The following is an 18,022-nucleotide window of genomic DNA, read 5'->3' on the forward strand; positions in this document are numbered from 1 at the left end:
ATGTAAGGGCTTTTGGTTAGGCACTCGGTCAGCTTCTCCTAATGATACTATAATTTCATTGTGCTTTTCCTTACCAATGCTATAACAATCATGTGATATCTTTTCATACGATCCCATGGTCTTGGTCATCTTCCTCTAGAAATACTCCAGTTTCCTAAGTGTGGTGCCCTGAATTGACTTCAGGTTTGAAGTCAATTTCAGTCAACCAACCAGAGATCAACAAGACTACCACTCTCCTTACTCTGAACACTACACTTCTCTTTGTATACTCTGGCATTCATACTGAGCTACCTAAATCCTCCCAAATGTCCTCCTCACATGCACTAGTGCTATTCATTACATATTCCCCATTCTCTTCTTAGAATGTATGTTTTGGATACAACTGCACATTCATCACAACACTGCTACTGTTAGCCAGCTGAAGCTCTATGTTTTCAAATTCTGACCACCAGCGTGCCACCCTCCCAGTTTCATGATTTCTCCACCTCCCTCCTCTTCTAGACAGCAATCATTTAAGGTACCTGAGTATAAATTGTTTGGTATAATTTCAGTCCTCTTTCATGGAGCTGCAACTAGATAATAAAGATACAGTTTAAGTATTCTGGAAAAAAAATCAATATTTCCAATGTCTCCCCACAATCTCATATATTTTTCCCCATTATATCACATTAACATGGTTCCCTCTGGCCAAAATCAGTGCTATATAAATAAGAAACCTGGACTTTTCAGTAGAAACACTCAAACACTTAATGAATCTAACCCATGGACTGTCCCAAGGGGATATCAGAAAAAATACGAAATAATGATAAGGAGGCTGAGGAAGAAATGGTTAGCACCATCTCCCCCTAAAGAGCAACCCTCCCCCATAACGTTCACCTATACTTCTGAAATACAAAGGTATAACCTGTACCTACTGTACTATAATACCAAGTAACATCTCTCCCACGGACCTGGGATACAAGTTGTACCTTCCATGTTTCAGAAATGCAGGTGAAAGCTACCAAAGAAGCCCAAAGATAAGCAACTGTTGTAAAGGAATGTGTGCCTTTAAGTTCTGTGATGCCACCAACACCTTCCTGAAAGTGTGCATAAAGTATACCCTGGGGGGGATTCAGAATGTATCCAAGGTGGCATTAGCCATTAACTTAAAAAAAAAAAAAAAAGTATCTCCGTTTAGTTTCCATGATCACGTTTACCATGGCTTTTATAGCTGCTGTTCTGACACGTGGGTCCTGGTCACTGAAGTAATCCCCTATAATCTTCTGGACGTCTCTGACACCTAGGCCTTCTGCATCTTTTGTGACACTTTTCTCTAAAGAACCCAGATTACCAAGTAATTGCAGGCACTTATTTCTTACACCATGTGAGGTATCTGTCAGGTGCTACAAAAAGAAAAGAGAGAACAAAAGGACATGATTAAGGTATCTTAAAAATAAACAAAAACACAGAAACAAAAGCACTGAATCAACTTTAGGAATGACTTCAAACACTACATTCTCACTAGTCTGTCTAGTCTCATGGGTTTGTTGTTGTTGTTGTTTTTTGTTTTTTTGGCCATGCTGTGTGGCTTGTGGGATCTTAGTTCCCCAACCAGGGATTGAACCCAGGCGCTGGCAGTGAAAGTGCCTAATCCTAACCACTGGACAGCCAAGGAATTCCCTTCATGTTTTTTGAGTATGTGTCTTCCAAAAAGAATCATGAGTCCTTAGAAAACAAGACTCCCATTTATTCAACATTATACTCCCAACAGCAAGCACCTGGCCTTGTAAAGACTAGGTACTTTAAAAGTGATCCCTTTAATTGCATTTTATTTACTATCAAATCTAAAAACAGAAAAAAATTCATAAATTTTCAAACTTTTAATATTCATACAGAAATATGCAAAAATATTAAATGTACAGCTCAATGAATTTTCACAAAAAACACACCAATAAGAAGCACCCAGATAAGGAAGTAAAAGATGACCAACTCTCCCAGTAACTACTCTACCACCGTCAAAAATAGCCACCATCAGGCTTCGTCCTCCCCAGCAGGAAGCTAGGCCCTTCCTCTTGGGAGCTGCTGTAGTATCCTCTCAGGCATCAAATTGTACTGCAATGTCTTGTTTTCACAAGTCCATCTCCTTTAAGACTGTGCTCCTGGGCTTCCCTGGTGGTGCAGTGGTTAAAAATCCACCTGCCAGTGCAGGGGACACAGGTTCAATCCCTAGTCCAGGAAGATACCACATGGTGCAGAGCAACTAAGCCCATGCGCCACAACTACTGAGCCCATGCACCACAACTACTGTAGCCCACACGCCTAGAGCCTGTGCTCCACAACAAGAGAAGCCACCTCAATGAAAAGCCCGCGTTTCTCAACGCGGGATTAAGCTGAGCTTGCCGCAACTAGAGAAAGCCCATGTGCCGCAACTACAGAAAGCCCATGTGGAGCAACGAAGACCCAATGCAGCCAAAAAAAGAAAAAAAAGGACTGTGCTTCTTTCAGAATCTTTTATACGTTGAGCACAGAGTACAGAGACTAAATATGGATTATAAAGGGCCTTCTTTTGGGGGTTCTTAGGAGAACTGAAAGTAAACTAATTTAAATTAAGTGCATGCAAAGCATCTGCAGTGTTGTGAGATTTCCATAAACATTAGCAGCTATTGTTACTCTTACGATTATTATTAATAATAAAATTTGCTTCCTTCCACCTAAAAAATAAAATAAAATAAAAAGCCAGCATCACCAAAGCAATCTTGAGAAAAAAGAACAAACCTGGAGGAATCACACTCCCTGCCTTTAGACTATACTACAAAGCTACCATGATCAAAACAGTATGTTAATGGCACAAAAACAGACACACAGGACTTCCCTGGTGGCTCAGTGGTTAAGAATCTGCCTGCCAATGTAGGGAACACAGGTTTGAGCCCTGGTCCGGGAATATCCCACATGCCACAGAGCAACTAAGCCCATGCACCACAACTACTGAGCCTGCGCTCCAGAGCCCGCAAGCCACAACTACTGAGCCCGTGTACCACAACTACTGAAGCCCACGTGCCTAGAGCCCATGCTCCGCAACAAGAGAAGCCACTGCAATGAGAAGCCCGCGCACCGCAACAAAGAGCAGCCCCACTTGCCACAACTAGAGAAAGCCCGTGTGCAGCAACAAAGACCCAACACAGCCAAAAAAAAATAAATAAACAAATTTTTAAAAAGACAGACACACAGATCAATGGAACAGAAGAGAGAGCCAAGAAATGAACCCACACACTTATGGTCAATTAATCTACAACAAAGGAGGAAAGAATATACAATGGGGAAAAGACAGTCCCTTTGATAAGTGGTGCTGGGGAAACTTTACAGCTACATGTAAAAGTATGAATTAGAACATTTTCTCATACCATATACAAAAGTAAACTCACAATGGATTAAAGACCTAACTGTGGGACTTCCCTGGTGGTCTAGTGGTAAAGAATCCACCTTCCAATGCAGGGGACGCAGGTTCAATCCCTGGTCAGGGAACTAAGATCCCACATGCTGCAGGGCAACTAAGCCCGCACGCCACAACTACTGAGCCCATGTGCCTCAACTAGAGAGTCCTTGAGCTACAAACTACAGAGCCCACGCGCTCTGGAGCCCGCACGCCACAACTAGAGAGAGAAAAACCCACACGCCACAACTAGGGAGAAGCCTGCACACCACAATGAAGAGCCTGCATGCCACAATGAAGATCCTGTGTGCCTCAACTAAGACCCAACGCAGCCAAAAAAAAAAAAAAAGACCTAAATGTAAGATTAGAAACCATAAAACTCCCAGAAGAAAACATAGGCAGAACACTCTTTGACATAAATCATAGAAATATTTTTTTGGGTCTCTCTCCTAAGGCAAAGGAAACAAAAGCAAAAACAAACAAATGGGACCTAATTAAACTTAAAAGCTTTTGCACAGCAAAGGAAACCACTGACAAAAAAGACAACCTAGTGAATCGGAGAAAATATTTGCAAATTACATGACCAATAAGGGGTTAATATTCCAAACATATAGACAGCTCATATACCTCAATATCAAAAAAACCCAGACAACCTGATTACAAATTAGGCAGAAGACCTGAACATTTTTCCAAAGACATACAAATGGCCAAGAGGCGCATGAAAAGATGCTCAACATCGCTAATCATCAGAGACATGCAAATCAAAACTACAACGAGACATCATCTAACACCTGTCAGAATGGCAATCATTAAAAAGAACACAAATAACAAATGTTGGCAAAGATGTGGATAAAGGGGAACGCTTATACACTGTTGGTGGGAATGAAAATTGGTGCAGCCTCTATGGAAAACAGTATGGGGTTCCTCAAAAAATTAAAAATAGAACTACCATATCATCCAGCAATTCCACTCCTGGGTATATATCTGAAGAAAACAAAAACACTGCTTGGAAAAGATACATGCACCCAATGTTTACAGCAGCATTATTTACAATAGCCAAGATATGGAAGCAACCCAAGTGTCCATCGACAGATAAATGGATAAAGAAGATGTGGTGTACGTGTACACACACACACACACACACACACACACAATGGAATACTACTCAACCATAAAAAAAATGAAATTTTGCCATTTGCAACAACACAGATGGATCTGGAGGGTATTATGCTTAGTGAAATAAGCCACACAGAGAAAGACAAATACTGGGTGTTATCACTTATAATGGAATCTAAAAAAAATAAAACAAACAAATGAATATTACAAAACAGAAACAGACTCACAAATATAGAGAGGAAACTAGTGGTTACCAGTGGGAAGAGGAAGAGGAGTAAAATAGGAGTAGGGGATTAAGATGTACAAACTACTATGTATAAAATAAGTAAGCTACAAGGATATATTGTACAGCACAGGATTATAGCCAATATTTCATAATAATTTTAAATACAGTATAACCTATAAAAATACTAAATCACTGTGTTGTACACCTGAAACATATAATACTGTAAATCAACTATACTTCAACAACAAAAAATAGCCATTATCTTGACTTCTAACATATATTTTGTCTAGTTTTCTACTTTATAAAATCAAATAGTGTCTGGCTTCCTTTGCTTAATATTATGTTGGTGAGAACCATCCATAGTATGGCATTATAGCAATGGTTTATTCATTCTCATTACTGTACAGTATTCCATTTGTGTACACACCATAATCCATTTATCCTTTCTACTGCTGACAGATATTTGGGTTATTTCCAGTTTGGGGCTGTTCTAAATAATGCTCTCTGCTTATTCTTGAATGTGGCTTTTGGTATACATGTTCACATTTCTGCTGAATATACAGTAAGAAGTGAAATTGCTGGGTCACAGGACATGTATATGTTCAGCTTAAGATGAGACTGCCAAATAGTATTCCAAACTGGTTGTACTAATTGAACTTATTTACACTCCCACCAGTGATACATAAATGTTCCAGATATGCCACATCTTTGTCGACCCTTAGTACTGTCAATCTTTTTCATTTTGGCACTTCTCACCATCATTTTTAACAAATTTTCAGTGATCTCTCTCTCAATCCTAGTCCACTGCTACTGATATAGGCTATTTGCATAATGCAATAACAGGAACTGAAAATACTTTAATGAAATGACTAATTTAAGGGCTGGGCAAGAAATATGTAAGAAGAACCTGGGACACCTTGTGCCAAAAAGCAAGGAAATATCAAGGACTCACTGAGTCCAGATCAAAAGGACACAGAAGCCAATCTGTAGGGGTTCCCACTGTCAACATATATATGACACCAAAAGGAAGCAATCAAATCCAGAATGTAGGACATAAACAAGACCAATGATCCAGTTTCTTCAATAAATCTGTGGCAATTAAAGGAAAAACAAAAGAGGCCACTGTTACTGATTAAAAGAAATTCAAGAGACTATCCAAAGGTAATACATGCTAATCCAAAAAAAAAAAAAAAAAACCAACTACAAAAAGATATTTATTGCAATTAAAAAAATTTTAATATGAACTGGTATGAAATGATATGGAATAACTGATAATAACTGCATCATGGCTATATTAAAAACATATCAGTTATTATCAGTTAGAGACATACTTAAGTATTTATAATTTAAATAACATGTCAGGGATTTCCTTAAAAATATTACAACAGACTACAACAAAAAGTGGAAGGAAAAAACATGAAAAAGATTACAAAGCATAAATAATTGTCAAATTTACACCAAAAACTGGAAAGAATAAGTAAATTTGAAAATTTCCATATTATAAAGTATATATAGATTGAAAAAAAAAAGACCTAGCTTCAAATTTCAGCTCTGACTCTATATATGTAACATTGATCAAGCAACTGGACCTCTTAGGGTCTCACTTTCCTCATTTATAAAGAAGGAACAATAATATCTGCCTTACCTAACTTACAGGTGTATCATAAGGCTCAAATAAGAATATAAATGTTAAAAAAAAAACTTTATATACTATAAAGCATAATATGACTATTAGCTATTATTACTATAATCTAAAATAATGAGATTACTGCATGTAAAATTGTCAATACAAAAGAGTATCTTCAGATATTCCCTTCAAGTTCACAAAATAGTATCTTTGGATATTCCCTTCAAGTTCAAATTTTCCAGGATTTTCTACCCATAAATGAAATCACTGATTGAAATCACACAAGTTTCCCTCTTGCTCACTCTAACACTGGGACATACAGTCTCTGAAAGTACCCTCAGTAATCACCCATCTCTCTCCTTGTGCCTTCACCAATTCCCTATTTTATAGGATGATAATGATTAAGTGATATGTCTAATAACGCAAAGATAACCTAGTGGAACAGTTGATACTGGAATCCAAGTCTCCTGACACTCCATCTAGAGCTCTTTTCCCTATCCAGCTTCATAAATAAATAATGTCATGATTTCTAAAACTTTGCTTACTATGTTCAGAGTTGGGCATTGGAACCTTAAATACTTAAAAGCTCTACAATACCTGTTTTCTTTACATACATTTATATTGCTACTCCCAAGTATCACTATTCTCCAGCCATGACAAACTGCTTGGGTTTCTAATTACTGCCTGATAAACACAGTGATACTAAATTAATACCCCCTTCTTTTAATCATCTTTATTGGAATACAATTGCTTTACAATGGTGTGTTAGTTGCTGCTGTATAAAAAAGTGAATCAGCTATACATATACATATATGCCCATATCTCCTCCCTCTTGCGTCTCCCTCCCACCCTCCCTATCCCACCCCTCAAGGTGGTCACAAAGCACTGAGCTGATCTCCCTGTGCTATGCAGCTGCTTCCTACTAGCTATCTATTTTATATTTGGTAGTATATATAAGTCCATGCCACTCTCTCACTTTGTCTCAGCTTACCCTTCCCCCAGCCTTGTCCTCAAGTCCCTTCTCTAAATCTGCGTCTTTATTCCTGTCCTGCCCCAAGGTTCTTCAGAACTTTTTTTTTTTTTTTAGATTCCATATATATGTGTTAGCATACGGTATTTGTTTTTCTCTTTCTGATTTCACTCTGTATGACAGACTCTAGGTCCATCCACCTCACTACAAATAGTTCAAGTTCATTTCTTTTTATGGCTGAGTAATATTCCATTGTATATATGTGTCACATCTTCTTTATCCATTCATCTCTTGATGGACACGTAGGTTGCTTCCATGTCCTGGCTATTGTAAATAGAGCTGCAATGAACATTGTGATACATGACCTTTTTTGAATTATGGTTTTTTCAGGAACACCCAATTCTTATTGTTTCAGTTTTTTTTTTTTTTTTTGGTGGTACGCGGGCCTCTCACTGTTGTGGCCTCTCCTGTTGCGGAGCACAGGCTCCGGACGCGCAGGCTCAGCGGCCATGGCTCACGGGCCCAGCCGCTCCGCGACATGTGGGATCTTCCCGGTCCGGGGCACGAACCCGTGTCCCCTGCATCGGCAGGCGGACTCTCAACCACTGCGCCACCAGGGAAGCCCCACCCAATTCTTATGATTAGCAAACCAGGCCACTGACACTTTGTGGAAGTAACATACACACATTCACACATATACAAAACTGAACAGGAAGATACATCAAATAAGTAAATATATTAAGGATAATACTGTCTAAGAAAGAAGTTACAAATACTAGAAAAACACTGTCAAGTAAACACTATAGTGTTGGGTTTGACTTACAAGGAGAGATGAGAACATGATTTTTCTTACATACCGATATAGAAATAAAAATACAGATATATATGTTTGTATATGATATATATAGACATTACATTAGAATATATATATATAATATATATATATGTGTATGTATCTCCGCTAGCTCTCTCCACTGAGAGGGCCCAAGAGTAGCAACACCTCAACAGCAACAACCACACTTAGTACCCAGAACTTGGTTTCAAAATACATTTCGCCACTAAGAGGAACCAGGGCTTCTTGGAGAAAAGCTCATTCCAGGGGTAGACTAGAGAAAGTACAAGGTGGGCCTGAAATATTTTATTGTGCCAGAAAGAAATGACGCATTAAAAAAAATATACAGTTGACCCTTGAACAACATGGTTTGAACTGAGTGGGTCCACTTATACACAGTTTTTTTTCAATAGCAAATACTACAGTACTACACAGTTCGTGGATGGTTGAATTGTGGATGTAGCACTGTGGATACAAAGGAAGTGGGTATACTGAGGAACTGCATATATGGAGGGTCAACTATAAGTTAAATGTGAATTTCTGACTATTCAAAGTGTCAGTGCCCCTAACCCCCAAGCTGATAAAGGGGTAACTGAAGAGAAAAGTCAAAAGGACATAGAAGCCAGCCTGAAGGGGTTCCCACCTGGCAAAATCAGGGAACTTGAACAAGATGAATAATGACAGTAATAGATTATAACATTGAATAAACAAGAAATCTGAGTCCATAACTGATATAAATAAATAAATTGAAAGTTGGAGGACAATTTACATAGTTTCAAAGTAGTAGTACCATGCCACAAAATACTTAATTCATTTCAAAAAGAAAGAGTAACTTCATAGTGAAGAAATCTGACAGACAACACCTTAACCAAGTGATCAAAGTAAACATCATCACCAATGGGAACAAATCAAAATGGTGTACCGCCTAATAGGATACAATGAGAACAGAACAGCATCAAGTCTGTGATATTCGTGCCAAAGGTGGAAAACTTGAATCTAATTATGAGAAAATATCAGACAAACCCAAATTCAGGAATATTCTACAAAATTACTGTCCTATAATTTTCAGAAGTGTCAAGTTAATGAAATGAAGTGAAGACTGAAGAATTATTCCAAACTGAAAAAGACTGGGGCTTCCCTGGTGGTGCACTGGTTAAGAATCAGCCTGCCAATGCAGGGGACATGGGTTCGAGCCCTGGTCCAGGAAGATCCCACATGACCCGGAGCAACTAAGGCCATGCGACACAACTAGTGAAGCCCACGCAATGAGAATCCCGCGCACCGCAAAGAAGAGTAGCCCCTGCTCGCCTCAACTAAAGAAAGCCTGAGCACAGCAATGAAGACCCAATGCAGACAAAGAAAAAATATTAAAAGCAGCAAGGGAAAAACAACAAATAACATACAAGGGAATCCCCATAAGGTTAACAGCTGATCTTTCAGCAGAAACTCTGCAAGCCAGAAGGGAGTAGCAGGACATATTTAAAATGATGAAATGGAAAAACCTACAACCAAGATTACTCTACCCCCTACAACCAAGATTTCTCTACCCAGCAAGGACCTCATTCAGATTCGACAGAGAAATTAAAATCTTCACAGACAAGCAAAAGCTAAGAGAATTCAGCACTACCAAACCAGCTTTACAACAAATGCTAAAGGAACTTCTCCAGGCAGGAAACACAACAGAAAGAAAAAACCTACAATAACAAACCCAAAACAATTAAGAAAATGGTAACAGGAACATACATATCAATAACTACCTTAAATGTAAATGGATTAAATGCTCCAAACAAAAGACACAGACTGGCTGAATGGATACAAAAACAACACCCGTATATATGCTATCTACAAGAGACCCACTTCAGACCTAGGGACACATACACACTGAAAGTGAGGGGATAAAAAAATATATTCCATGCAAATGGAAATAAAAAGAAAGCTGGAGTAGCAATTCTCATATCAGACAAAGTAGACTTTGAAATAAAGACTATTACAAAAGACAAAGAAAAAAACTACATAATGATCAAGGGATCAATCAAAGAAGAAGATATAACAATTATAAATATATATGCACCCAACATAGGAGCGAGCACCTCAGTACATAAGGCAGTGCTAACAGCCATAAAAAGGGAAATTGACAGTAACACAATCATATAGGGGACTTTAACACCCCACTTTCACCAATGGACAGGTCACCCAAAATGAAAATAAATAAGAAAACACAAGCTTTGAATACATTAAACAAGATGGACTTAACTGATATTTATAGGACATTCCATCCAAAAACAACACAATACACTTACTTCTCAAATGCTCATGGAACATTCTCCAGGATAGATCATATCCTGGGTCACAAATTAAGCCCTGGTAAATTTAAGAAAACTGAAGTCATATCAAGTATCTTTTCCAACCACAACGCCATGAGACTAGATATCAATTACAGGAAAAAAACTGTAAAAAATACAAACACAAGGAGGCTAAACAATACACTACTAAATAACCAAGAGATCACTGAAGAAATCAAAGGGAAATCAAAAGATAACTAGAAACAAATGACAATGAAAACACGACAACCCAAAACCTATGGGATGCAGCAAAAGGAATTCTAAGAGGGAAGTTTACAGCAATAAAATCCCACCTCAAACAAGAAACATCTCAAATAAACAACCTAACCTTACACCTAAAGCAATTAGAGAAAGAAGAACAAAAAATCCCCCAAGTTAGCAGAAGGAAAGAAATCATAAAGATCAGATCAGAAAGAAATAAAAAAGAAATGAAGGAAACAATAATAAAGATCAATAAAACTAAAAGCTACTTCTTTGAGAAGATAAACAAAATTGATAAACCTTTAGCCAGACTCATCAAGAAAAAAAGGGAGAAGACTCACATCAATAGAATTAGAAATGAAAAAGGAGAAGTAACAACTGACACTGCAGAAATATAAAAGATCATGAGAGATTACTATAAGCAACTCTATGCCAATAAAATGGACAACCTGGAAGAAATGGACAAATTCTTAGAAATGCACAACCTGCCAAGACTGAATCAGGAAGAAACAGAAAATATGAACAGACCAATCACAAGCACTGAAATTGAAACTGTGATTAAAAATCTTCCAAAAAACAAAAGGCCAGGACCAGATGGCTTCACAGGCGAATTCTATCAAACATTTAGAGAAGAGCTAACACCTATCCTTCTCAAACTCTTCCAAAATATAGCAGAGGGAGGAACACTCCCAAACTCATTCTACGAGGACACCATCACCCTATACCAAAACCAGACAAGGATGTCACAAAGAAAGAAAACTACAGGCCAGTATCACTGATGAACATAGATGCAAAAATCCTCAACAAAATACTAGCAAACAGAATCCAACAGCACATTAAAAGGATCATACACCATGATCAAGTGGGGTCTATCCCAGGAATGCAAGGATTCTTCAATATATGCAAATCAATCAATGTGATACACCATATTAACACATTGAAGAAGAAAAAATATATGGTCATCTCAATAGATGCAGAGAAAGCTTTTGACAAAATTCAACACCATTTACGATAAAAACCCTCCAGAAAGTAGGCACCATTTATGATAAAAACCCTCAACATAACAAAGGCCATATATGACAAACCCACAGCCAACATCGTCCTCAATGGTGAAAAACTGAAAGCATTTCCACTAAGATCAGGAACAAGACAAGGCTGCCCACTCTCACCAGTCTTATTCAACATAGTTTTGGAAGTTTTAGCCAGAGCAATCAGAGAACAAAAGGAAATAAAAGGAATCCAAATTGGAAAAGAAGAAGTAAAGCTGTCACTGTTTGCAGATGACAAGATACTATACATAGAGAAACCTAAAGATGCTACCAGAAAACTACTAGAGCTAATCAATGAATTTGGTAAAGTAGCAGGATACAAAATTAATGCACAGAAATCTCTGGCATGCCTATACACTAATGATGCAAAATCTGAAAGTGAAATCAAGAAAACACTCCCATTTACCATTGCAACAAAAAGAATAAAATATCTAGGAATAAACCTACCTAAGGAGACAAAAGACCTGTATGCAGAAAACTATAAGACACTGATGAAAGAAATTAAAGATGATACAAATAGATGGAGAGATATACCATGTTCTTGGATTGGAAGAATCAACATTGTGAAAATGACTCTACCCAAAGCAATCTACAGATTCAATGGAATCCCTATCTAACTGCCAATGGAATTTTTCACAGAACTAGAACAAAAAATTTCACAATTTGTATGGAAACACAAAAGAACTCAAAGAGCCAAAGCAATCTTGAGAATGAAAAACGGAGCTGGAGGAAGCAGGCTCCCTGACTTCAGACCATACTACAAAGCTACAGTAATCAAGACAGTATGGTACTGGCACAAAAACAGAAAGGTAGATCAATGGAACAGGATAGAAAGCCCAGAGATAAACCCACACACATATGGTCACCTTATCTTTGATAAAGGAGGCAGGAATGTACAGTGGATAAAGGACAGACTCTTCAATAGGTGGTCCTGGGAAAACTGGACAGTTACATATAAAAGTATGAGATTAGATCACTTCCTAACACCATACACAAAAATAAGCTCAAAATGGATTAAAGACCTAAATGTAAGGCCAGACACTCTCAAACTCTTAGAGGAAAACATAGACAGAACACTCTATGACATAAATCACAGCAAGATCCTTTTTGACCCACCTCCTTGAGAAATGGAAATAAAAACAAAAATAAACAAATGGGACCTAATGAAACTTCAAAGCTTTTGCACAGCAAAGGAAACCATAAACAAGACCAAAAGACAACCCTCAGAATGGGAGAAAATATTTGCAAATGAAGCAACTGACAAAGGATTAATCTCCAAAATTAACAAGCAGCTCATGCAGCTCAATAACAAAAAAACAAACAACCCAATCCAAAAATGGGCAGAAGACCTAAATAGACATTTCTCCAAAGAAGATATACAGACTGCCAACAAACACATGAAAGAATGCTCAACATCATTAATCATTAGAGAAATGCAAATCAAAACTACAATGACATATCATCTCACACCAGTCAGAATGGCCATCATCAAAAAATCTAGAAACAATAAATGCTGGAGAGGGTGTGGAGACAAGGGAACACTCTTGCACTGCTGGTTGGAATGTGAATTGGTACAGCCACTATGGAGAACAGTATGGAGGTTCCTTAAAAAACTACAAATAGAACTACCATACAACCCAGCAATCCCACTACTGGGCATATACCCTGAGAAAACCATAATTCAAAAAGAGTCATGTACCAAATGTTCATTGCAGCTCTATTTACAATAGCCAGGAGATGGAAACAACCTAAGTGTTCATCATCAGATGAATGGAGAAAGAAGATGTGGCACATATATACAATGGAATATTACTCAGCCATAAAAAGAAACGAAATTGAGCTATTTGTAATGAGGTGGATGGACCTAGAGTCTGTCATACAGAGTGAAGTAAGTCAGAAAGAGAAAGACAAATACCGTATGCTAATACATATATATGGAATTTAAGAAAAAAAAATGTCATGAAGAACCTAGTGGTAAGACAGGAATAAAGACACAGACCTACTAGAGAATGGACTTGAGGATATGGGGAGGGGGAAGGGTAAGCTGTGACAAAGTGAGAGTGGCATGGACATATATACACTACCAAACGTAAAATAGATAGCTAGTGGGAAGCAGCCGCATAGCACAGGGAGATCAGCTCGGTGCTCTGTGACCACCTAGAGGGGTGGGATGGGGGGGTGGGATGGGGGAGTGGGAGGGAGACGCAAGAGGGAGGAAGATATGGGGATGCATGTATATGTACAGCTGATTTACTTTGTTATAAAGCAGAAACTAACACACCATTGTGAAGCAATTATACTCCAATAAAGATGTTAAAAAAAAAAGACCCAATGCAACCAAAAATAAATAAAATAAAATTTTAAAATAAATAAATATATACAATTTATGGATAAATAAATATACAGTATTGGGGAATAAAAGACCGAACGCCCCCCAAAAAAATCAATTAATTAATTAATTAATTTTTTCAAAAAAGAAAAAGACTGATGAGATATGTTGACAATCAATGCAAGATGTGATTCTGAACTGGATTCTTTTCCTATAAAGGACATTGGAATAAATACTGAAATTTGAATGAGGTTTGAGGATTAAATGGTAATATGTTGATGTTAGTGTCCTGATTTTGATGGTCATATTGAGGTTATGAAGGAGAGTATCTTTGTTTATAGGAAACACAAACTGAAGTATTAAAGAGTAATGGGGCACCATGTTAGCAACTTACTCTAAAATGGTTCACAAGAAAAGAAAGTTCTTTATTACTGTGCTTGCAATTTTTCTTCAAGTTTGAGAGTTTGTTTTTGTTTTTTTTTAAGGCCACACCACATGGCTTGGGGGATCTTAGTTCCCTGACCAGGGATTGAATCCGGGCCCTCGGCACTGAAAGCACCAAGTCCTAACCACTGGACCACCAGAGAATTCCCAAGTTAGAGATTGTTTTGAAAAATGAAAGTTTAGGGCTTCCCTGGTGGCGCAGTGGTTGAGAGTCCGCCTGCCGATGCAGGGGACGCGGGTTCGTGCCCCGGTCCGGGAAGATCCCACATGCCGCGGAGCGGCTGGGCCCGTGAGCCATGGCCGCTGAGCCTGCGCGTCCGGAGCCTGTGCTCCGCAACGCGAGAGGCCACAACAGTGAGAGGCCTGCGTACCGCAAAAAAAAAAAAACAAAAAACAACCTGCTTAAGAAGAGAAGGGAAACAAGTGGGGAAAAGAAGGACAGGTAGTGGCAAAAAAGAGAAAACAGAGAAGGGTCAGAGGTAAAAGTGGGCCAGCTGGATAAAACAGCCCTGCTGATCTGGAACACACAAGCATAAACTTTCCAGTGATAGCTGTCTAATAATAGGCAGTCTGTCAGCAAAGGTACTAAGCACCTGTTAATGGTTCACATCAGAATGCTCCAAGGGGAAATTCCTGAACTAAAGGGACCTGAACTTTCTGTGTGAAGCTATGTTCTATGTGAAGTTAGACTAGGCAGGTAGGCTTACTTAGAGGAGAGAACAAAGGAAACCTGGAGAGAAAGCTCAGGTGCAGAGGGTGGGGCTCTCAGAGAGGTATTGTCTCCTTATAAAAATGTCTCAATCAAGCATTTTAGATCAGAGTTAGTTCATGCCTCCAAGTTATTTAAGCTACAGAAATGTGAAACATATACTTTTAAGTGATCACAATGTCATGTATAGTAAGGGCTCAAAATTATCCAACAAAATAACACACTGAAACTGAGAAGTTAAGAGAAATTTCCAGATATGAAGCTGACAATGACTCTCTGTCAGAGTTAATACAGCAAAGTTGTTCTTTTTTTTTAAACTATTTTTATTTAGTATGGAAGCATCATTTGTCGTAACTAAACTGTTAACTGAACCACCAGCCCCTGGAAGACTACTGCAATTGTTACAAATACTTTATTTGATTTTCAAACAAATTAAAACATTCTAGTTCCTATTAAGGTAACCAAGGCAACACGGATTCATAACCAGCCTATTACTGCACACTGAATGTTAGCCCAAAAGAGATCGTAAGTCTAAATCACACACTCAGGGCAGCAATTACAGTTTTATGATGTCCTTCCCCCACATGTCACTACTTACATCACGGCTATCATCACTAATAGCTGCCTAGTGTCTGCTCTGCAGATGATGCTATTTTGGTGTTATACCCAGGCCATTAAAGTGCCATCATTTCTCTATTAATGGAGTGAGTAAGCAATCCACATCCCTGATAATAAGAGCAATCCACGTCAAAAATAAAATAAGCTAAACCAATCAGTTTAAAACTATTGCTACAGGAAAAAAATCAATGATTAAGTATATCAAGAAAATCTAAGACTGAGGTTAAATAAGACAAGAATGCCTTACTGACTCACTCAGTTTCAATATGGATTTTTTTTTCTTTTTGGGAGGGGGAGGGAGGCAGCACACTGCACGGCTTGTGGGATTTTAGGGCCCCGACCAGAGATTGAACCCCGGCCACGTCACTGACAGCACTAAGTCCTAACCACTGGACCGCCAATTCCCATCAATATGGATTCCCATCAATATGGATTGTTTTTAAGCACAGATAAAAATTCAGTGTACTTAGCAATGGAAATGATTCTAACAGACAACCTCTCCTAACAAACAACACATAATATCTGTTTATCAAATTTGATAAATGTTAAAATGCTGTTTCTATCTTTTGTTAAATGTTATCAAATTTGATAAATGTTAAAATGCTGTATGTTTCTATATTTTGCCTTAAGAGCTTGATGTTTTGATACTTTTGCCACAGAATTAAAGGAATAGAAAAGAAACAGAGAGAATGGAAGAGAAGGTGAGATGGAAACAGAAAAACAAAGAATTAAACTAGGCTCTAAGGAAGCCATATAAGCAAAAATGACAAGATATTTATTCTTCTAGAAAAATCTTCACAGATAGGAAAGAAAGCAGAAGACCTCTAATTTCAGTTGTGTGAATCCTACACAAGAAGAGACTGAGTAATTTCCTGGCCAAATCTAAATCTCATCATCTCTCAAATGAAGACTAGCTGTACAATGTACCTCAAAGGATTACTAACAGGATAAAATGAGATGAATTTTGAAACGTTAACAGTACCCAAAAGCATGACTTTCTTCCTACTGTGAAACAAAAAATATGGCAGATTCACATCTTACATCTTAAAAATATATAAAGGAACAATATGAACTTCAAAAAAATAATAAGGATAAAGGACTTCCCTGCTGGTCCAGTGGTTAAGAATCCGCCTTCCAATGCAGGGGACGTGGTTCAATCCCTGGTTGGGGAACTAAGATCCCACACGCCGTCAGGCAACTAAGCCCGTGTGCCACAACTACTGAGCCCCCACGCTCCTTTTCTTTTCTGTCAGGTCAGCGGAAATAGCCTCTTTTCACTTCTGATTCTAATAATTTGAGCCTTCTTTTCCTCCTTTCCAAAACTAAAGGTTTATCAATTTTGTTGATCTTTTCAAATAACAAGCTTTTGGTTCTCTGATTTTTCTCTAATGTTTTTCTACTCTTGATTTCATTAATTTCTCCTCTAGTTTTTCGTATTTCCTTCCTTCTGCATGCTTTATATTTAGTGTGCTCTTCTTTATACAGCGTCTTAAGGTGGAAGGTTAGGGTACTGGTATGAGATCTTTCTTCTTTTTTACTATAGACACTAATTGCTATAAATTTCCCTCTCGGCATTGCATTAGATGCAGCCCAGTTTTGGTATGTTGTGTCTTCATTTTCACTCATCTCAAAGTATTTTCTAATTTCCCTACTGATTTCTTCTTTGACCCATTGGTTAAATAGGAGTATGTTGTTTAATTTCCACATATTTGTGCTTTTCCTAATTTTTTTCTGTTACTCATCCAATTTCATTCCATTGTAGTTGAAAAATATACTTTGCATTATTTCTATCAAAAGAGTGAATGTTATTGTATGTGAATCATATCTGTATGGCACACTGTATGGCAAAAATCACAGACAAAATAGCACTAGGCAATAGAAACAGTAACTGTAGCTATGAATCATAGTCTTCATTTATGCAAATTTGCAAAAACTTGTGACAGATATGCCATTTCCAGGTAGTTCAAATTTTTACCCTATTACAAATGGTGAAGAAATGCACAAAAACTCCATATGAGAAGCTGGAAAACATGAAAAGCTCATTCTCAAGAGAGGCAAATGAAGAACAAATATGAGGTCTCACTAGTAATCTTTTAAAAAGGAAATTTAAAAAAATGAAACTCCATTTTCCTCCTACCAAATTAACAGGT

At 37.9% G+C, this 18,022-nt stretch overlaps 1 protein-coding gene across 3 annotated transcripts in view; it reads right to left on the reverse strand.

Moving 5' to 3' along the window:
- The window catches only part of INTS4 (integrator complex subunit 4), a 112,484-nt gene that overhangs the window by 66,636 nt on the left and 27,826 nt on the right, over positions 1 to 18,022 (reverse strand). For 2 of the 3 annotated variants that reach the window (XM_004279834.4, XM_049713610.1), the window contains 2 exons: positions 1,197 to 1,382; positions 522 to 572 (listed from right to left, as the gene is read on the reverse strand). In XM_004279834.4, coding sequence (XP_004279882.1) covers positions 522 to 572; positions 1,197 to 1,382 — 237 coding nt within the window. The remainder of the gene's footprint in view (positions 1 to 521; positions 573 to 1,196; positions 1,383 to 18,022) is intronic. The other variant, XM_033405800.2, reaches the window with a different exon arrangement.

The sequence above is a fragment of the Orcinus orca genome, chromosome 8 (assembly GCF_937001465.1).
Source record: "Orcinus orca chromosome 8, mOrcOrc1.1, whole genome shotgun sequence".
Taxonomy (NCBI): domain Eukaryota; kingdom Metazoa; phylum Chordata; class Mammalia; order Artiodactyla; family Delphinidae; genus Orcinus; species Orcinus orca.